At 32.4% G+C, this 23,778-nt stretch overlaps 2 protein-coding genes and 1 long non-coding RNA gene across 3 annotated transcripts in view; 2 read left to right on the forward strand and 1 right to left on the reverse strand.

The window, feature by feature from the left end:
• LOC114325118 (phospholipase DDHD2) overlaps window positions 1-20,076 on the reverse strand; it is a 323,630-nt gene extending 303,554 nt beyond the window's left edge. The window contains exon 1 of the mRNA XM_050663474.1: window positions 19,842-20,076. Coding sequence (XP_050519431.1) covers window positions 19,842-19,983 — 142 coding nt within the window. The 5' untranslated portion in view covers window positions 19,984-20,076. The remainder of the gene's footprint in view (window positions 1-19,841) is intronic.
• LOC114343473 (dual specificity mitogen-activated protein kinase kinase dSOR1) overlaps window positions 1-23,778 on the forward strand; it is a 122,875-nt gene that overhangs the window by 39,613 nt on the left and 59,484 nt on the right. The gene's annotated exons all lie outside the window — the stretch shown is intronic.
• LOC126893368 (uncharacterized) lies at window positions 20,234-21,614 on the forward strand. The gene is made up of 2 exons (XR_007701153.1): window positions 20,234-20,632; window positions 20,788-21,614. It is a non-coding gene; the product is annotated as an uncharacterized LOC126893368 (long non-coding RNA).

A 23,778-nucleotide genomic window follows, 5' to 3' on the forward strand; every position in this document is an offset into this window, starting at 1 on the left:
ATGTATCCAGACACTGTTGGGCTGTGTTATTTTCTGGATCGTATCTCGAGTGTCTTGCAGTGCTCCGCATTATTTCTTCAGCTCTCTTAATGACCTTTCTACTTGTTACACCTCTTACATATTCTGTAACTTGACCAATATCCCTACGCAGTAATTCAATTTTTCCGAGAAGTCTTTTTTCCCAGGGTGCAGTTCTGTTACCAGTCCTTCCGTTATTAGTACCCCGTCGTGTTCTGATCTTAACGCCCATTACATTAGCAATTGCTGTTGCTGCACAGTAGATTAGCATATGCAGATATTCCAATGTGTGGGCTTCTACGACATAATTGGGTAGGACTTCAGTGTTCACAATTTGTAACAGCGCACCTAGTTTCTTACAAGAGTTTATTCGTGGTAGCGGTGGTCTGCTAAGTGGATTTGTTCCATTAAACTCTTGTACGGCACGCGCCATTTCGTTTGATAGACTATCGCGCAACTCGTTGTTTTCCTGCTGTGTATTGTCAGGTTGAGTTTCTGGTATGGGAATCTCAGGGATCTGCTCATCAAGGATTTCATTAGGGACTTGATCTAAAACTAGCCCTTGGTTGTTAATCTCCCGTTCGACTTCGCTTTTGATCGTATTGCGTCTAGCCTCTGGGATAAGGTTGTTTCTTATGATTACCCGGTATTGATCTGATACTCTTTGCTCCGATACTTGAATATCTGGGTACTCCCTGCAAAATTCGGCATACAGCTGTTGTCTGTAGCCTATCGTTTCTTGACCGAAGTTTGTCACCTTATAATAGGAGCGCAAAATGCTTTCGTTAATGGACACAGTCCATTTCATCCGCTGCCTCGGTCGTCCCGCTTGAGTGAGCGCCGGCTGATGTTCCAGCGCAGCACCTTCAGCGGGTGGAGCTCTTATTATTATTATTATTATTATTATTATTATTATTATTATTATTATTATTATTGAATACTGTTCAATATTCCAATATTGATTATACTGAAAATCAATAAAGACAACTACATATTTATTCTCATTACTTGACGTTTATACTGTAAATCGTCAATTTTTATTTATTTATTGTTGTTATAAAACGCCGGAAACACGCACTTTTCGCTCATCGGGCAGTTATTATAAGAACATATTTTTTTAAATACTAAATACAACCACTAAATATTTTTCTGATTATCTTTTAACTATTTGACGTTTATTCTGTTAATCGTCATTCCTTTATTTTCACTATTGTTCTTATATACACGTCTGAAACACGCACATTTCGCTAATCAGACAGTTGTTACAAAAACATTTTTTGATATTTTTTATTATTTCTGATTATTATTTGATATTTAAATTGATTTATTTGACCATTTTTATTTTTACTATTTTATATATTGACTATTCCATATTTAAATTGTTTTATTTGACCATTTTTATTTTTATTATTTGATATTTTGATTATTTCATATTTAAATTGTTTTATTTGACCATTTTTTATTTTTGATATATTGATTACCTGTTTTATTTAAATTTATTTGATCATCATGACTGACAACAGTAATACTTCTCGTCCCGCAGTCCCCGTATCTCATATCGAGAATGAACCCGAAGTAGAACCTTATAAACTATCCGAAATATTTTCAATCGTACCCGAATTTGAAGGCGATCAAATATTCTTACAAACTTTTTTAAATGCTTGTGATTATGCCTATAATATGTCTACGCGTGATCAAAAACAGCTATTAGTAATTCACATAAAAAATAAACTTCGCGGAAGAGCAGCGCAGCTCATAAGCTCTAGAAATCCATTATCGTATCTTGAAATCAAACAACTTCTTAATTCCCACTTTGGAGACACTAGAGACCTATCTTCTCTCATACAAGATTTACAAAGAGTCAAACAACTTCCAAATGAATCGGCTCTTACATTCCTCAATCGTGTCCAAGTCCTTAATGCAAAAATGCATGCCAATATCCAGAAATCTGGCCTCACTCCTGAAGAGAAACAAGCCCAAATCGTACTAATCGAATCAATGGCGCTCAATACATTATTGACCGGCCTCGATCCAAAAATTGCACATATTGTTCGTGCTAGTAATCCAAAAGACCTTCTTCAAGCTCAGATCCGCATCAGACGAGAGCTACAATTATCCTATTTCGAAATACAGAAAACCAATCACCCCAATCCTCCCAGACCCAATCAAAATAATCAACCCATTAGAAGACCAAACTTTCAACCACCTAGATGCACCTTTTGTGGACGCATTGGCCACTCAAACAACGAATGTCACTCTAGACAAAATTCCCAAAATAATTCCCAGAATTTTAACGATACTCGAAATTTAAGTAGCTATCAAAACTTCAATAATGCCCAAAATAATGGCTTTCAGAGGCAAAACTTCAGCCCGAATAATACCTATCAAAACACTAGACCTAACGACCAACAAAGACCTCAGTTCAATCAAAATAACCCACACATACGCCCTTCTGTAATTCATAAGAATCCAAATTTTTCGAGCGATAGACAGAGAGCTTATTTCGTTAACTATGAACCTGACTATGTTAATGATTATACCTCAGATCCAATTGAAAACTATCACTATGATGATTTCTCCTATAACAATTATCCATCTCCTAATTATTACCATTCATTCGATCAATCAACGGACTTAATTGATAGCCAAGACTATCAGGATTTTCTCACGGTTCCAAATCAAAACCACGCACCAGACAATGCCATTTCAATCAGCGAACCTTTGTCTCAAATAGAAAATCAGATCCAAACTCTAAATTTGGACGACATGAACCCGTCTCTGAATTTTCCAGATCAGGAATTTCTGTGAGATCCCATGCTGTATACTCCAAAAATCTTTATTATATAACAGACGCATCAAATAGATTTAAACTACTTATCGATACCGGTACTGGTATCTCCATCTTTAAAGAAAATACCGCGAAAAATTTCAAACCGCGTTTTCCCGAAAGTATTACCATACAAGGTATTACAGACCAAAAACTTCTTGTCACTGAATCAACTTTAGTCCCGTTTCAAAAAGGAAACCCCCATAAGGTATTCATTTATGATCTAGATATTGATTTTGATGGAATCTTAGGCCTCGATTTTTTTGAACATTACGAATGTTCAATAGACATCAAGAACAAAACATTAATCACGAATTTTAAAACATTACCTCTCTACAAAGTAGAAACTAATTCGCGTAACAATAATGAATCTCCTAATCAAATTAAAATAGATCCCAGGTCTGAGCAAATATTTAATCTAACATGTCATCTGTCGAATACAGATGCAATTTTGTATAAAAAAGAAAATGATAAAGTCCATACCCCCAACGCGTTAGTACACGTGAATACGTGAATAAAAAAGAAGAATTTCTGTCACCCATAGTAAACGGAAAAACAATTCCCAAAATTATCGATTTTTCCGATACCGAAATTAAACCCTCTTCGAATCACCCTATCCTAAATTTTAAGTCAAACGATGACTTGGTAAATTATTGCACTGATAAAAGTGACCGAAACAACAATATCAAATCTCGACTTCGAACAGAACATATTAACGAGGAAGAACGAGTAACAAATATTTGCTTAAAATATAAAAACGAAAGAACCATTCAATCTGAAAATTCCGATGAACATCCTTTCAATGTTCTGTCCTATGCAGTTATTTGTCCCAATAACACAAGAAACAAAACCCACGAATTGACACCGTACAAACTTATTTTTGGTTATACTTCTATTAGACCACCCGAAATATTTTATAATGCGAAAACTCACGGATTTATACCGTACGAACTCATTTTTGGATATACTTCTATTAGACCACCCGAAATATTTTATAATACAAAAACTCACGGATTTATACTGTACGAACTCCTGTTTCGATATACTTCTGTTAGACCACCCGAAATACCTTTTAATGTAAATTTGTTTATATCAAAGTACTTTAGGAACTTAGGTAATCCTAAAAGGAAAACCCAAATTAAAATTATTGTCCCTTTCGAAACCCAAGAAACCCACGTAAATTCTGTTACTTTATTAAATACCAAATCCAATAGAACAATCAAAGTAAATTTTGATAAATTCATCTACCATGAATTCTCTTTCAAATTCCTTGAGACTCATTTCAGTCATCCACTCCCAGTATATGTTAACCCTAATCAACAACACCATTGGAATCTACTTTCTTGAAGAATTTATTTTATTTATTAAGCTCAAGAACCCTTGAATGCATAGAGCTGAGAAATTTTATTTTCCCCATAATTACTATTAAGTACATAATAATACTACACGGTACTACTATAATATAGACTATAGACAATATTAAATTTATTTTTATTAAACACTTAATACCACACTTAATATTAAATATTTACGACATACAAATCTTATATAGTCTTTCCATACATTTTTTCTTAACTACTTGTTTCCATTGTTTTCTGTCTAAAGCCTTTTCTTTCCAATTCTTGATATTTATTACTTTTTCGTAAGTCTTCATATACTGTGACATTTAATATCCTTCCTGGTCTATCTTTTCTTCTTGATGTATTGATTTTCGTGATAGTACTATTTTTCAACATTCTTTCCTTTCCCATTCTTTCAATTTGTCCTAAATATCATATTCCATATGCTCTGATTGACATAAATATTTTGACTCGTTATTTAAGTCTCTTATTCCATACAAAAACAAATAGTCTGGCTAATTGACTAAGCCAAAGCTATTATAAAAAAAAAGTATCTTATTATTCTTTCTACTCTATTATTAATTTATTTTCACACCTCTTTATATCGCTCTTGTATTTTCTCTCTCATCTCTCTAAAAAGTCTATTTCTGATTTTTGTCATGTTTCACATGCATATGTAGCTGTATGTCTGATAGCTGTTTTGCAGATTATAATTGGTGTTTGTCTTGAGACATATTCGAATTTCATTAATGACCGCAACACTCTATACTTATTGTTTCCTTTTGCTATTTATGTCTTTATCTTTCCTTATGTCTTTGCTATTTATGTCTTGTCCCTTTTCACATAATTTCAGACTCACCTGAGTAAACTCTGAAACTCATTCGAATAGGCATTTTTCTCATTCTTTCTAAGGAGAAATCATCTTCCTTTTTATCTCTTTCTCCCATTATCATGCATTTTGTCCTTATTTATTACTATTTCCTTATTTATTAGAAGACTAAATCTTTTACCCCTTTTCTTTTCTATTATTATATTATTGTTCATTAATCCTTTTAGTTCTTTCTTACTTGTCATTAATAGTGTCAAATCTAGGTATACATTGCCATACTTTGATGGCCGTGTTAAAAGAAAATATTTCCTGCATCTTTATTTTACTTTTTATGATTATTCCTTCTAGTATTAGATTCAAATAAAAAAGAGTCATTGATAATTTGTACCCTTACTGTAATCCTTCGTTTGTTTCAAAATTGCTTGGTTTATGCCTATGCCCCTTGTTTGCTATTTCGTTTATTTTGTTATCCATAGGCATTTTTTTTCCATTATGACGATTTTAATTAGTAGGCTTATCTCTTTCATTAGATCGTATATCTGTTGCCACTTTACCTTATCTTAGTCGTACTTGAAAAGTCAACGAACAGGACATAATACTGATGTTTATATTCGTAGCACGTAGTGCGGATTCCCTTTAGCGCAAACTCTTGGTCTGCCGTCGACCTATTATTTCTAAATTCTGCCTGATATTCGACCAATATTATTTTCCTTATATTGATTTAGCTTTTTCTTATGATTTGTGTCAAGATTGTCTAAACTAACTACTTATAACAGCGCGATATCTCTATTATAGTTGTCTCTACTATAATAGTTTTCACCTTTCATTTCGTCAAATTTTGTGTATAGGACATACCCCTGCTATCGCACACTCTGTTGACATTTTTTTGTTTCCCATGTGCTTTTATCAAGTTATGTATCTCTTTGGGTAGCCTTTTCTCTCCTATTTTTATTATTTCCGCCGATATTTCTGTTATTAGTTGAAAGACTGATAAATTTTCTGCTCTTTTATTTTCGTTCAAATTTCCTAGACTTTTATTGTTTTCTCCCTTTATATCATTTTCTATTTCTTCCTTTGTAGAAGTTTCTATTACTATAAGGTCATATTCAATTTCATGGATTATTCTCCTTTCTTCTTCATTTTCGTATAGCAGTTGCATAAAGTAAATTTGCCAATTTCTCATTAACTGTCTGGTTCATTTATTAATGTACCTTCATCATTTTTCATGTATGGGATATTTTTCTTATATCCTCTTTCCGTTGTTCTTGTCTCCCGATAAAAGGATTTAATGCCTTTTTTATGGAATCTTTCTTCGACCTCTTTGAGTATATATTCATTGTATTTTCTTTTGTTTTTGCATATTATTTTCATCATTCTCCTCAATTCTCTGTATTCTTGTCTACTATAATCACTATTAATTGTTAAATGCTTATTCTTATTTTTCTAATTGCTTCTACTATTTTTTGGTATTCCCTCGTCACACAAATCATTTGTTTTCTGTTTTCTATTAGCTTTAACTTATGTTTCTTTACTCATATTTAACACTGCTTTTTTTACGCTTTCACTTAATCTTTTCAATCTCAAAATTTTGAACGACAAATGGACCTTCTTTTTATACAAAGACATGCAACCAATCAAAGATGTTATCGACAAAAAAAATAACAGAATCTTAGGCAATTTATTAGATACCACTAAATAAAATATACCTCGAATCATTCAAATCTGAAGTCTAAACTCACATAAGTCTCCTCAAACCTCTAGTTCCGTTAATCTTAAAAATACAGAAATAATGGCTGATACGAAACAATACGCTTTCCGAGAAAAACTTGAACTTATTAACGGTATAGGTTCAATATGGAAATCAATAACAATAACCGGAAACTCAGATTCGTCAGATGGCGAATATTTCAATGAATGTATAAATTTAATAAGATACCCCGCGATGAGTATCAAATCGAAAACCTATTAAAAATTCAAATATCGGTTACCACTTCTTTCATTAAGAGGTTCAACGCGACAATCCGAAAATTACAAATAGATGAGGAAACCTTCAACAATAATATTAAAGAAATTAGAAAATCAATAATGAATATCTCTGACCAATTCAAATTCTATAAATCTCAAATCGATATGCTGAACTTTTGTGAATTGCTAATGGAAAGCTATTCATTTATCGAAGATTCGTTAAATGATATAGTAAATGCTATAACTTTTGCTAGATTAAAAATATTACATAGTTCAATCATTACCCCGTTTGATTTAATTGAATCGCTTAGGCATATATCACAATCATTACAGAAAAATAATCTTCCCCTATCAATCTATACTACAAATCTCCCTCAATATCTCGATATTATCGAATTACAGGCCTATCAATTAGACACAAGAATTGTGTTTGTCTTAAATATTCCTTTAACTGATGCAGAACAATATACTTTATATAGTCTCTATCCAATACCAATACTGGATAATCGAACAGGTTTACATTCAATTTTAACAAAAACACATAAATATATTGCGCGAAACGATGATTCTTTGTTATACCTTACAATAAATGGTCTTGAGTCATGCAAAACACTTCGAGCCAGAACCAAGATCTGTTACGATCCAATCGACAGCGACGCCGTATGCAAAGCCTAACTTCTGAAGCGACAAGAACGTCTTCCCAGAACATGCCAGAATTCCGTAGTATATGCAAAGACCACAACGTCCAGAAGATCAGCATGAACCTTTGGCTCATAACAGTTTCTGAACCACCGCCCATTTCCATTAAATGCGAATCCAGAGATATCATCGACACCAACCACGTGCGATGCCTTTATTGGTAGTACAAGAGTACACTCCCAGAAATTGATCAATGCTTATGACAATGTTACGTACAAAAGTCACCCAGTTCAAATTCCATTCAATTGCTGCAATCACTTTCATCACTTCCAAGATGAAAACCCAGTATCCAGCTAAGTGACTCCAGAGACAAAGAGGAGCAGATCCAACTGAATAGCAACAAACAGACAGTCTGAAAGTTGCTTCCACGCATCAACTTCCATCTTAAAGGGGGAGTTGTTATATCCGTTTTTACCAACTAACCTTAATAATGAAGTACCTACTTATTTCCCATCAGCAGATATCAGGTGTCAGCCATCTGAACCGACGCATCCAGTATCAATGTCAATGTCAGCGGAATCAACGACGTCCAAGCTTTCTCACAACCTCAGCATTTTGCTAATTGTATAAAACCATCTGTCGGCTTTAATTTGTTGTTCGTAATAATTTAGATTTCATTCATGTAACTTTATTTCTTGTATTTTCAAAATAAAATATTTTTTAAAAAGTCTAAAAAGTTTTAAGTGATATAAAATATATATATATATATATATATATATATATATATATATATACAGTATGTCCCTGTTTAAGCAAAATATGTTATATCAAGTTATTAAAATAAATCAATAATCTTTGAGGTATTAAAGATCAAAGATTTGAATTTTTCGTGAAACAAATGCATGGTGTAAAGCGCTTTTTAAACGGTTTTCTTTACTTCAATAGTTTGCGTCAAATCTTTAGACGTTAATTTGACTGCCTTTTCTTCAATGCAAATGAATGAAAATTTGCAGACATATGCATTCGCGGGAACAATACACGAATAGTAAATAAAAAAATTATGTTTATTCATTGTTTAAATAAAAAAATGATTTTAATGGAAAATGCTTAAATTCCCTTGTTTTTACAATGTAGAAACTTGAAACTTTTACGGATTGTAGCTAATGATATGAACTATACATAATTTCACTTTTTACGTTATGCTTCATAAATAAACAATAAAGTTTCAAATTTTGAACGCTCATATATTTGTTTATATAAAAATCGGCGCCTATTCGTGTCAAATTTCAATACAATACGAAACAAAACTTCAACCAAAACTCGAATTCAAAAAATTCGTGTCTTAGAAAAACCACCGGTAGAGACATTTTGTGCTACAATTAACATTAGAATTCGTTTTGGCGTATTAATTAATTAAACGCTTTTCTTTAGTTCAATCGTTTGGGTCAAATCTTTGGACGTTAAGTTGACTGCCTTTTCTTCAATGCAAATGACTAAAAATTTGCAGCCATATGCATTCGCGGGAACCATACACGAATAGTCAATAATTTTTTTTATGTTTATTAATTGTTTAAACAAAAAAACGATTTTAACGGAAAATGCTTAAATTCTCTTGTTTTTTACAATGTAGAAACTTGAAACTTTTACGGATTGTAGCTAATGATATGAACTATACATAATTTCACTTTTTACGTTAATTGTTTACGTTATGCTTCATAAATAAACAATAAAGGTTCTTTTGCCGATTCCGACTACTTTTCATGTTTGTACATCATATGTTTTATACATATTTTAATACACATGACGATATATTTTAATGTTTAAAAATTGTGAGACTAAAAGGTAAAAAATAAAAAAAATTTAAGAAACGCTTTTCCTAGGTTACGAGTGACCAAAATTAAAAATATTATAAAAAAATCAACTAAAAAGCAAAAAAATAAAAAAAGTTGAAAAAATCTAACACATCGTTAAAGAAAAGCGTGGGGCGAAAACCGTTTATTCGATGAAGACGCGCCACGCTTTTCTTTGACGAATGTGTTAGATTTTTTCAATCTCTTTATTTTTTTTTGCTTTTCAGTTGATTTTTTTATAATAATTTTAATTTTAGTCACTCGTAACTAAAGAAAAGCGTTTCTTAAAATTTTTTCATATTTTTTTATTCATAAATAATTTAAAACTATAAGTTTTAACAAAATAGTTATGATTACCAAAATTGAAGATAAAAATCGAATAGATTCTTTACGTGAAAGACCTTTTAGAATTAATTAAAAGTGAGTTACAGTCGATCAAATATATATTTTTTCGGCTACTACTCAAATCTAGGTATTCAAGCTTAAATAACGGGAAAACGATGCATTTTATAAAATATACTTACTAAACACTTGTCAAAGTACTCAAGAATACCTATCAAGTGAGCTCTAGATGAAGTTGATAACATCAATGCTAAGCAAGTGGTGATGAAAATAAGAGATCCCTTTCGAATTTTTTAGGAAAAAGTGAAAATTAAAACATACGCTATTTATATATTTATTTGAAATTAGTTAACAGAATAATTTTCAAAAGAATTTCGGGAATGAAGTTAGGATTAGGTATAATGTAATAATTAAATTATCAAGTTCGTTTTATTACAATTCAAATATAACAAGCTAAAAATGCGAGCATTATTATAACGAAAACTTTGTTTATTTATGTACTTAAATTCCCAATATAAGTACATAAATAAACAAAGTTTATTGGTCGAAAATCAAAACTTAATATTGAAAATAAACTGCTCCTGTATAAAACTATGATAAAACCAATTTGGACCTATGGTGTTCAACTTTGGGGTTGCTCAAAGCCATCAAATATCAAGATAATACAAACAGTCCAATCAAAAATATTGAGGATGATATTCAACGCACCCTGGTATGTAAGCAATAAAACCCTACACGAGGACTCAGCTACACCCTTGGTAGAGGAAGAAATTCCAAGGATCACAAAGAGCTACCTTGATGGACTGAGAAGTCATCCAAATGATGAAGCAAGACTGCTGAACACTCCTCCCGAATTCGCAAGACGACTGAAGAAACTATGGCCAACAGATTTAATAAATTAAATATACATATTGTTATCAAATGTAAAAATTATAATAGGAGGGTTGCCACAGGGCAGCTTCTCCCTCATGTATTTAACATTCAAACTATTTGCTTATAGCTTCGATGAAGCAGATTGTAAATTAAAATATGTAATAAAAAAAAATTCCTAATATGGAAAATTGCTATTATGAAAAGTTGTTTAGAATTAAAATCGATACAATTTTATATATTATATGATGATTGCATCTTGGGTTTTAGACCATGCAGATCTTTTTATGAAGAATACATTTTATTCGTAAAATTAATAATAAAAGAGTTATAAATGAAAATGGCATGGGTATCTGTAATTTGAGAAAAAAAATTTTTTTTCATTAGAAGAATGTAATAATTACATTATTATAATAATTATTAATTAATTAATTATAATAATTACAATTATTGCATATATTAGAACATAGTTTTTAATTCCAAACAATTTTTCGTAATTTTTACAATATTGTGAAAAAGAAAGGTACTTTACTCTTGAGCGGAATTCATATTTTTGTCATATTGAAAACAGTTATATTTTTTGGAGTATATAATATTCAATACAAACGCCGACTACGAAATGACAGTAGCAAGAACCTATACAATAGCGTATATTTAAGAGCACATGCGTGAAGTTACAGATGATAGAAAGAAAATAATATTATTAATTAATTGTAAGTAAAAAAATAATAGTAAAATATTATTTTTATATTATTTCGATATTTAATTTAATTGTTTCTATCAATATAAACTGAATATGTCTCGAAATTGCGGGTGTCGAATAATGGGTACATTTGACATATTGGAATACATTTTTGCTAAATTTTACATAAATGTCTTAAAACAATTTAAAAAAAATTAGGTATATAAATAATATAATAATTAAGCTCCAAATTATTGGAGCCTAAACTTTGAAAAATGTTTGTAGCATAATGTTTAATGGATTAACTTCTCCGGGAGCTCATTTGATACATATTTCTGACTACTTTGACAAGTGTTAAGTAAATATATTTTATAAAATGCATCGTTTTCCCGTTATTTAAGCTTGAATACTTAGATTTTAGTACTAGCCGAAAATATATACATTTAATCACCTATAACTCACTTTTATTTAATTCTCAAAGGTTTTTCGAATGAGAAATCTATTTTATTTTTTATTATCTTCAATTTTGATAATTATAACTTTTTTGGTAAAACTTATAGTTTTTGAGTTATATATGAAAAACCGCTTTACACGATGCATTTTTTCACGAAAAATTCAAACCTTTGATCTTTAATAACTCAAAAAGTATTGATTTATTTTAATAACATGATATAACAAATTTTACTTAAAATTTGTCCCACTATCGATTTGTGGGGTTATTCTTAATAAAATAGTTTCCACCTCTGAGAAGGGGTGGTATCCACCCCCCAAGGTAAAAGTGCAAGTTGCCATCAAATTAGTTTTGTTTCTTGATGTATGCTCTAACTAGCCACCAATTTTCATGCAAATCGATGGAGGTTTAACAAAATAGGAGGTGAAAACCTTTAATGACTGCACCAACTTTCCCCTTTCATCCCTTATTGCTACTTCCTGTATCCACTGAGGTGTCAGCCTTAAAGGGGTCATAATTATCAATATACAATAGACACATTTTACATGCCAAACTCCATATTACTTATGACGATGATTTTTCGGCTTTAGCTCTTAAGCGCTGGTTTCCTCGAAAGCGGCACCGACAAACTGCGACCGTAGCACTGCTATGAATTACGTCAGATTACGATGAAAAATTCAAGGTTCTTCACTGCGGCAATGGAATGTGCAAACTCAGCAAGCGGTGACTTCCAACGCATTCTTGGAAACCACCGCTATTATTTTACATCAGTCATGTCAAAGATACGGCCCGCGGGCCGCATCCGGCCCCCGGGCCATACCAATACGGCCCGCGATCGCAATGTGTCACAGAAAGAAGAATCATGTTTTTTAGAGCTTTTAGACTTCACTCGATTGCTCTACGGAAGTTTTAAAATGCGTACACTACACTACATTTATAAGTCATTTCAAAGGCAGCGCGTGCCTAGACAAGCGAGAGAGATAGACAGTAACACCATCTCTTAGCGGAAACACCCTATTATTTTTGTTGAGAACAATAGAATCTTCCATGCGCTTCAAGTCTAGACTAGAACCTTCCTTATCGATATAAAAGAAGTGCGTCGACGTGTCACGTGAGTCAGTTGCGAAGTAGTGGTTGAGAAGGTATTGTACATTTGTTTGTGTCGTGCGTGTGCGATATCCATAATTGTGTCGAGTTCCATATTTGTTACGATTTCGGCATAATGTCACAAAAACGTAAAGTTGATAGTGAACGTAGAGTTTTTCAATCTAAATGGGAAAATGCATATTTTTTCATAGAATGGAAAGGTAAACCACTGTGTTTGATTTGCAATCAAACAGTTGCTGTTTGTAAGGAGTTTAACTTGAAGAGACACTATGATACGAATCATAAATCAAAATTCGATTGTTACACTGAAAAAATAAGAATGGACAGATTGTCATCTTTAAAATCTAAACTTCAAGGTCAACAATCGATGTTTACTAAAGCTAATACTGAGAGCGAAGATGCCCTGAAATCAAGTTTTATTATTGCATTAGAAATCGCGAAGAGATCAAAACCTTTCACTGATGGTGATTTTATTAAAGACTATGTTGAAAGTTGCCGATGTTTCATTTCCATTTCAAAAGTCAATAATTCAAAATATTTCGCTGTCAAGAAACACTGTTGCTTCAAGAATAAATGATTTATCTCAAAATTTGGTTCTTCAACTGCAGGAGAAAATTAAGGAATTTACAAACTTTTCACTGGCTGTTGATGAGAGCACTGATACTGTTGATACAGCTCAACTTGCTGTTTTTATACGAGGTATTAACAGTAACTTTGAAATAACTGAAGAACTATTAAAGTGCGTTCCATTGACAGGTACTACAACAGCAAATGATATTTATTCTGCATTGGAGCATTTGATGGCAGAATATGGACTCGATTGGAATATACTTAGCAGCACAACTACGGATGGCGCTCCTGCCATGGTTGGCCAACATTCGGGCGTTGTAACTAAATTAAAACAGAAAACATCAGGAAATTTTGTGGGATTTCACTGTATAATTCACCAGGAATCATTGGCATCCAAACATTTAAAAATGGACCATGTCATGCAACCTATAATTAAAATAGTAAATTTTATAAGGAGCAGAGGACTAAATCACCGACAGTTCAGGCAGTTTTTACAAGATTTGGACGAAAAGTTTTCTGATGTCCCTTATTTCACCGAAGTTCGTTGGCTCAGTCGAGGAGTAGTTTTAGAAAGATTTTTTGCATTACGTGACCCTATTCAAGCTTTCATGTTAGAAAAAGGCAACCCAATTGATTATGACAATGACTGGTGGGTTGATTGTGCCTTTTTGGTAGATATGAATAAACACTTGACTGATCTGAATGTAAAGTTACAGGGTAAAAATCTGATTGTCACTCAAATGTACTCATGTATTCAAGCCTTTGAAACAAAGTTGAGGCTGTGGGAAAATCAGGTAAAAAATCAAACTTTGGATCATTTCCCTCATTTAAAATCATTTGGCACAGTGGATCAAAAAAAATTGGATCAATATTCTCAACTTCTGCAAAATCTTATCACGGAATTCAACAATCGTTTTGAAGACTTCCACAAAATGAATGAAATGGAATTCCCAATTTTCAACAATCCATTCAATTTTGAAGCTTCACAGGCACCAGTTCATTTGCAAATGGAGTTGATAGATCTTCAATCGGACAGTATTTTGAAAGAAAAATTTAAAGAGGTTAACGCACTTACATTTTATACACAATATTTCAAGAGTTTGGATAACTACCCGGAATTAAAAAAGCATGCAGCACGCATTCTGTGCATGTTTGGTAGCACCTATTTATGTGAGCAGATGTTTTCCGTCATGAAAATAAATAAGAACAAACATCGCACAAGACTTACAAATGAACATCTCCAATCAATTCTTAAAATAAATACAACGAATATGATACCTGACATCAATGAGCTTGTCAAAAACAAGAGAAGTCAGGTATCTGGATCCTCGAGCTCAAAATAATTACCCTCTTTTATAACTTTGATATGATTTTTAACAACCGTATATTATAAGTATACTATTAAATAAAATGTTATAATAATTCAGTACATTTTTTTTTTATTTGAATCTGGCCCGCCGACACATTCTGAATTTAATATATGGCCCTCTGCAAAATTGAGTTTGACACCCCTGTTTTACATGGTACAGTTTTTTATGACGTCATTCATCGCAGTGTTACGGTCGCAATTTGTCGGCACCGCTTTCGAGGAAACCAGCGCTTTAGACTATACTGATTTCACTATAACAATGATAAACAAAATTAAAAAATCAGAACATGCATACTTAAAAAATTGAAAAGCTAACACATGGCATCTTTACCATCAACCCAGGAAAATTTTTATCATCAGGGATATTGAATTTACTTTTTAATATAGCTTTTCCCATTTTTGTTTAGACAAATACCAAATCAGTAAAACACAAGTAGAAAGAACTACTATAACTAAGAGAAGACATAAAATTACCATCAGGAGTACCACAAGGGTCCGTTTTGGGACCTACGCTATGGAATGTACTGTCTAACAGGGTATTAGAAATAGACTATGATCAAGACACCTACTCCATATCATATGCAGACGACCTCGCAATCCTAATAGAACCTAACATGAACGGGGACATTGAAGGTATGGTGACAAGTTATTACAGAAAAGTCAATAGGTGGATGAAGGAACCTAGAGTTGGCAAGTAGCAAAACAGATATACTAGTACTAAGGCTCTTCGTCCATTGGAAGGGTAGCCGCACGACTCCAAGTAGCGTGAATATGCCCGTATATGTACGAGCATGAGAGTGAGTGACTGTTATCATCCTCTGCAGGCGACTGTCATCATGGAAAGAAAGTGTGCTTTGTGAATAGCGTGTAAAATGGATTTGCAAGACATATTGTGATGGTATTACACGAGAACCCTCAAGGAACTTTCCCAATTCCTTTGTTATAAAAATAAGGTCATAATAGTGTAATTGCAATTGTATAACTTATTATGACAGTAGCAAAGTTCAAAGTATTGAATCTATTGAAAGAATGCAATGAAAGCAAATGTCATTCTTACTACACTTTTGTAGTACATTACCATATATTTTAATATATACAGTGCGTCCATAAAGTAACGCATAAATTCATTATTTCGTAAACCGGCGACTTTAAGGAAAAATTCCGAAACAGGTCGATTTTTATTTTCAAATTACAATTTTTTGGCATATATATCATACTAGTGCGTCATCCATCTGGGCTTGATAACGTAATCGATGATTTTTTAAATGAGAATAGGGGTCATGTGATAGCTCATTTGAAAGGGTATTTAATTCTCTATTTACTAATACAAAGAATAACATAATTATTTATACAGGGTGTCCAAAAAGATTTTTTTAATTAAATTTATTGAGACAAAAAGAAGAATGTATGTAACTTATTTAATTCAAAATTCGTTTTACTTTTGTCAGAAAACAGGAATACATGTTTATTTGACAAATAATAAATATTGCTTTTCGCTTAAATTCAATGTTAGAGCTGCCACCCAACTGCCTCTTGGAAGTTTAACATTACGCTTAAGCGAAAATCAATGTTTATTTTTTAAATAAAACATTTTTATGTTTTCTGGCACCAATAAAATATATTTAGAATTAAACAAATTACATACATTCATCTTTTTGTACCAATTAATTTAATTAAAAAAAACATTTTTTGGACACCCTGTATAAATAATTATATTAATGTTTATATTATTGAATAGAGAATTACGTACCCTTTCAAATAAGCTATTACATGACCCCTATTCTCATTTAAAAAAATCATTGATTACGACATTACGCCCAGATGGATGACGTCACTAGTATGATATGTATGCCAAAAAATCGTAATTTAAAAATAAAAATCGACCTGTTTCGGTATTTTTCCTCAAAGTCTCCGGTTTACGAAATAATGAATTTATGCGTTACTTTATGGACGCACTGTATATTAACACTGTTTTTAACTATAATAGATATAAATAGGAAGGTCGTATACCTGATACACTCTCACTCTTAGTCAGGGGTTCTAGTTATCACGTGGTCATTGAGTTCGTTACCTATCTCAAGTAGTACCGTAATTTTTTTTTCCTGGAAGTCGTCTGTTGTGAACCAGTCGTACTGCAGCCACTTAGCTTATTGTACATTCTTAGCTTTCATTCCTTTATGAAACCCATTCCAGAATTCTGGAACCCTGTACCAGCTTATACAGGTCTAGTGGGTGGGTACCATATATATTTGGGTCACTTCGATGTCCCCGAAAAGTGTTTGACGCCTCCGATCCAATGCCTCACAGTCATGCAGATATGGTTGACTGTTTCAGGTTCTTTGTTACAGAGTCTGCAGCTCAAGTTACCATCAGCGTTAAACCAAGAGATTCAATTTGGAAGATTTAAAAGAGAGTTATCTAAATATCTGGTCATTGTAGAACCATATACCATGGTGGAATACCTGGAGTATTAGTTGTTTTATTTTATAACATCTTCTTCTTCTTCTTCTTTTTATATAGACATTACTCTGTCTGTTTTTCAATGTGCCTCCAGTAAGTTGTCATTCCATCTTTTTCGTGGTCTTCCCACTGATCGTCTTCCTATTGGGGAACCGTCTCTCGCCGTCCTTACTACTCTATTTGTTGTCATTCGGCTTATGTGGTCGTTCCATTCTACTCTTCTGCTTTTCACCCAGTTATTAATGTTGTCCACCTTGCATCTCCTTTGTATATCTGCACTTCTAGCTCTATCCCACATCGTCTTACCATCGATTTTTCGCAATGTTTTCATCTCTGCTGTTTCTAGCATTCTTTTTGTCCTTTCTGTATCAGGTCATGTTTCTGCCGCATATGTCATTATTGGTCTGATGACTGTTTTGTAAATTCTGCCTTTCACTTCTTTTCCGATGTTTTTATTTCTCCATATTGTTTCATTCAGGCAACCTGCGGCTCTGTTTGCTTTATTCACCTGATCTTCCACTTCTGTTTCGAGCTTTCCGTGTGATGCCTAGATATTTAAACTCCATGACTTGTTCTATTTGTAAACCTGTTGTTCTATTTTATAACATGTAGTGTCTAATTTTAAGTAGTGTCTAATTTTAATTATAATTATTATACTAATTGTTCTATGTACTTCAGATTTATACAATCTCTTTTTTACTTTTTACTTGACATTATTTGCTCAAATAGGTTTGTAAAAATTTTATGCAAATAACAATGACTCTATTCTATATCCCTAACTTATGACTCACAGTGTATATCTCTAAGAAGAATGGGCGACCAAGAATACAAGAAAAACCTACACATAGAAAAATACAAAGGACAAAACAGGTATATTAGTCCATTACTGGTTTTTATTTATTTATTTATGAAGGGGCAAAACACAATTACAATTTGTGTTCAACTTTTAAATTACAGAACATGGGTAATACCAAATTATGTTAAACAAATTAAATAACAATCACAGAACATGGATGATAATAATTAATAATAAGTCTTGATTATTTACTAAAACATTACTTGGGAATTTGCTTTAAGATTAAAAAAGGTCAATGTTAAGGTGCTGGTTTGCTAGTTTGGTAATTCTGGTGAGAAGGTTGTTAAGACCACAGTTAGTACAGTGGATTGGGTAATGAAAATTGTAGTTACCCAAGAAGTTAAGTTTATATGCAATTAATTTGTTTTAAAAATTTATGTTTAACCCGGCACATGCCACGTGGGGTGCTACTAGCACCCCATAACACATTTTTATCAAATATTTGGTATTTCAAGTTTGGTAACCAGGCTGTGCGTCATAGTAGCTTTCTATAATATTATATAGCATACATGTGTTAGTGTTTGAAGTGGTTATTTAGTGTCATTCTGAACTTGTAGCTCTAAAGTCGAATTGGGGTGTCATCATCTGATACTTTAAGTTCTAATTTTTTTTTGTATGTTTGATAAACAGGTCAAATTTACATTTTTTTATTGCAATAACTGATTTAAATTATTAATATAGACTCTTTACTCACTAAATTCTTAATTTTTAGATATTTTACTTGACTTCATTTATTATGGCTTGGTGCTTGCTAATTTGCTTATAACACCTTTTTCATTTTATTTTTTTAACTTTTATAACATATTAGTGGCTAATAAGTTAATAAAACATGTTTTTCTATATTCTTGTGTTACTCAACACATTATTTTGTTTTTTAAACAAGTAGATCACAGAAAATTTTTAAGGGGGGCTGTGAGCACCCCACGTGGCAGTTGGCGCCTTGCAAAGCCACGTGGCAGGTGTAACTCCATAGAAAGTAGACCATACACAGGAGGCATACTGAAGATGGGGACAGACCAAGGAACAGTAGGGGGTTTTTAAAGCTGTAATATTTGTGAAATCTTGGGTACATCACTTAATAAAACAAAGCATCTGGAAAACCTTATTAACAACGTTATCTAGATGAGAAAACTATAAGTTTGTTTCAAGGGTGACCCCCCAAGTTTTTAAAAAGGGAAGTTCTTTCAAGAGTACCTACCTATAGTGAACAATATAATAGTCAAAAACAATAGCACTTCTGGAAAGGGGAAAAGTCATGGTTTTACATTTAGTTGAATTAAGTTCCATGTCATTTCTTTTACACCACTCTAGCAAGTTATTTAAATCATATTGCAGTTTTTCACAATCCTCAGGGGATTTAAATAGAAAAATAAAAATGATTTTAGGAGAATATTATAAAATATATTATATTATATTCAAACAGTAGGCTTTTCTGATCTTTTTACTCTAATTAACATTATAACCATAATATGACTATTAAATCAGCCTCCACCATCTACATAAAAACGATTTTTTAAAAAAATTAAGTATTTTGGATTGAACTTTTTACGGGATCGTCATCAATCCTACATATTATTAAATTTGTTTCATTTAAATTAACCTTACACCAATAGATTATTTAAAACCTTAGTATCAACATTTTAATATACAAAAAAGAAAAACTTACCATGGGATATATTTAGTGTATGAGGTGGTGGTTTTTCTTTTGCGGGTAATAATATAGCATGTTGAGTAAAATCTTCAAAGGTTCCTCCAGTTACCGATATGTTAAACAACGGATTTTTTACTTTCTTTGAGGGATCATTCATTTTTGGCACTATCAAAAATTATGTCAGTTTTTAAACATCTGTTACTTTAGTCAACAAAAATGAAAAAGTATCGTTGTTATCGTTCGCGGTAACTATCCTGAGTTAGTCCAGGGATTACTTCGCATGCGCACTTTAAAAAAGAGCGTTCGCGGTAATGGACTGTGATAGTTTGACGTCAAAACGTCAAAATTTTTCCAAACACGTTGTGTCTAGGGTATACGTTACCGTGTACGCAAATAAAAAAGTTAGGTAAGTCCACTTTACATCAACAATAAATTGGACAAGAAATTGACCAAGTTATTCAAGGCCAAATTTGACGTGTAAAAGCACACTTTGACATGTAAGTTTGTTCGTTATAAACTTCACGTGAAGAAATTGACGAAAAAGAAAATTGTTCTATTTTTTCATTTATTTGGCGTGAATTCAGTGTCACCAACCTGTGTTCATTTGGCGGGAAGTGGAAGTAGAGCTGTAGAGCTTTTTGTTTATTATTATTTGTTGAGGTTGAGTCTTTCATGTTCATGACAACCTAAAAATTTTGATTGGAAAATGCATATAAGATAAGGGGTGGGAAAATGGAAATTAGTGGCTTTTTTGCAGTTCTGTGTTAGTTTTGCTCTGGCTGGGTCTCTTTTGTTTAAACAATTATGTAAGTATTATAAAAACGTTTTCAATTTTCTGTATTCTTTAGGAAACGAATTATTTATGCATATTATTACCTGTAAATAGTAGTACCTATTTCCTATTTCTTTTGATTTTTAATTGTAAAGAATAGAAAAATTACCATTCATTTTAATTTTTTAGAATCAGCTGAAAGTGGTCTACAAAAAAACCAGGAAGGAAACGTATTATAGCCTTGTTGTGGCTATGAAAGGCAAAAGAAAGATACCTATAAAAAGTGTATTGACTAGTTGGAAGAAACTCCACATTGTCGATGCATAATAAGATATTACTTTATAAACAAATATCAAGACCTAGGAATGGAACCTGGATAATATAGTCATCAAGAAGATAGCAGGAGGTCATGAGCAACAACAACTTCATAAGTATGAGAATATTGAGGAAATCCAGCTCCTCGATATCTACTACTGGACAAACTAGAAGATTGAAGAGGACAAAGCCTTTTGAACTAGTTTGAGTGATAGGTGATAGTGAAAAGCAGAGCGTAGTGCTTGTGTGCCTGTGTATGTTAGAATAGTGCACGATCTTGTTAGATTAGATAAGAGACGCTATAGGGTAAGCTCTTCATTTTAAGGAACAGTAGTAATTTAGGTTAAATTAAAATTGCTCATTGGTCAGTTATGACCAGATTGTAATTCTCTGATGTTTGGCAAAAAGGGCTGAAGTCAGAATTGCACATCAATAATGTTTTGATGATTTCTGGACCATAAAAAAAGTGTTGCAGACTTAAACTGTATGTACCAATAAAAAGAGCCGATTTTTCTGGTCCAGAAATCATCAAAACATTACCGATGTGCAATTCTGACTTAAGCCCTTTTTCCCAAACATCAGAGAATTGCAATGTACAATTCAATACAAATGAATCATCATCGTAGTGATGATTATGGAAAAAAATATATATATATATATAGAAATATATATATTTTGTGCAATAAAAATGTTTATATTTATCAAGGATGTATTATTTGGTATGGCCACATATACTTCTGGTATATCGTCGGTGATGTGACAATACCTCCTATCTGCTTTTTCATGAATTTTGTAGGAGACGAAAAACCATTTTTAGGGTCATCTGTTTTCACATGTAAATTTTGACATGTTTTGTAGTAAATAGATAATTGAATTTACTACAAAACATGTCAAAAAATATCATATGAAAACAGGAGGTGACTGTAAAAAAAGTTTTTAGTCTCTCTTACAAAATGGTTAACAGTTAATAGAGAGACAGATAATCGAGGTTCCACTGTATAGTGAAATTTGGACACCCGACACCCCATACAAATTTTATGGGGGTTTTGTTCGTTTAAACCCCCCCCCCCAAACTTTTGTGTAAGTTACAATTGAATTATTATTGTGGTACTATTAAACACAATGTTTTTAAAACTTTTTTGCCTCTTAGTACTTTTTTGAAGTCAGTTTTTATCGTGATATTTTGAATATTTGTCAAATCCACCACATATTTGTATATGGTTAAGTACGATTGTAGAGACTAATAATATGAAAATTTATTTATGATTTACATTTTTAGGTATATTTTGAACCATTTTAAAAAGAAGCCATATCTTGATAAAAAGAGCTTTATCGAAAAAATAGAAAGAGGTAAAAAAGTTTTAAAAACACAGTGTTTAACTAATGGTACCGCAGAAATAATTTAATTGGAACGTACCCAAAAGTTTGGGGGGGTTAAAGGGAACAAAACCCCCATAAAATTTTTATGGGGTGCACAAATTTCACTATAATTTTTCTTTAAGATGTTACTGCAATAATATTGCTTCATGTCCATTTTCAATAAAAAATCTTTAATAGTTTTCGATATATTCGAAAAAATCGAATTTTCATTTTGTATCTTCAAAGGGCTGTAACTTTTTTTGTGTGCATATTTGTACTAAGGTAAGTTAGGTTCATTCAAATTATTTTTGGTCCCAGAATATGTGATTTAATTTACGACCAATCTTTTCGGGACACCCTGTATAAAAAATGGGATTAGCTGGCTTAAAAATTCATAATCTACGTTCTGTATGAAATATACAGTTTTTGGTTTCTTTTTAACTAGATCTTAATATCTAACCAAGCATTTTAAGACCTTTTTATTATTTTTTCGATGATATATTCATGTTTTTAGTTTGTTCAAAATATTCTAGATGATTGTACACTATAATAGATAGCCAACTAAATAAACACAAAAATTTTATTTTTGTTACAGCCTGTATATAAGTTTACCTATATATACAGTGCATTACGCACCACCTTAAAAATTGGGCATTTTTGATGTCTCGAATTTCCTAAACCTGTTGTCCCATCTAAGTGATTTTTTTATAATAATATAGCCTGAGGCTATAGGTTACTGCCTTATGCTTGTCATGCACGGGGAGCTATACTGTAATATATATTATATCACGTCGCTCTCTATAGTAATGAGTGAGCCTGCACATACGGAACCATTAGTTCCCTGTCTGCAGGCTCACTCATTACTATAGAGAGCGATATGATATAATATACATATATTACAGTATAGCTACCAGTGCATGACAAGCTTAAGGATGTAACCTATAGCCTAGGCTATATTATAAAAAAATCACTTAGATGAGACAACAGGTTTAGAAAATTCGAGACATCAAAAATGCCCTATTTTTAAGGTGGTGCGTTAATTTCTTGGAGAAGTGTATTGTAATTTAATGTAAATAATGTAATATCCAATAATTGTAATTTAATATAAGATGTAATATAAGTTCCTTAAAAATATATTTTTTATTTCCCACCATACATTCTCCACAGGTCTAAATATCGATGCTAGACGTCCACCGGAGGTCCTCTCAGGACGTTAGATGGACGTTCGGCAGCAAGACATTGGACCAAACAGGGACATCCTATGAAGGTCCAATTGACATTCACTGAACGTCCCCTCGGACGTTAGGTGGACGTCCATTGGACGTTTGGCAACGTGGCATTTGGACCAAAATAGGACGTCCTGTTAAGGTCCAATTTACGTCCCCTAGGACGTCCGATTAAGGTCCAATGTACGTCCCTTCGGACCTTAAGTGGACGTCCAACAGACATTCGGTAGCGCGACATTTGGACCAAAATAGGACGTTCCTTGGACGAAAACGGACCTCC

The sequence above is a fragment of the Diabrotica virgifera genome, chromosome 10 (genome assembly GCF_917563875.1).
Source record: "Diabrotica virgifera virgifera chromosome 10, PGI_DIABVI_V3a".
NCBI lineage: Eukaryota > Metazoa > Arthropoda > Insecta > Coleoptera > Chrysomelidae > Diabrotica > Diabrotica virgifera.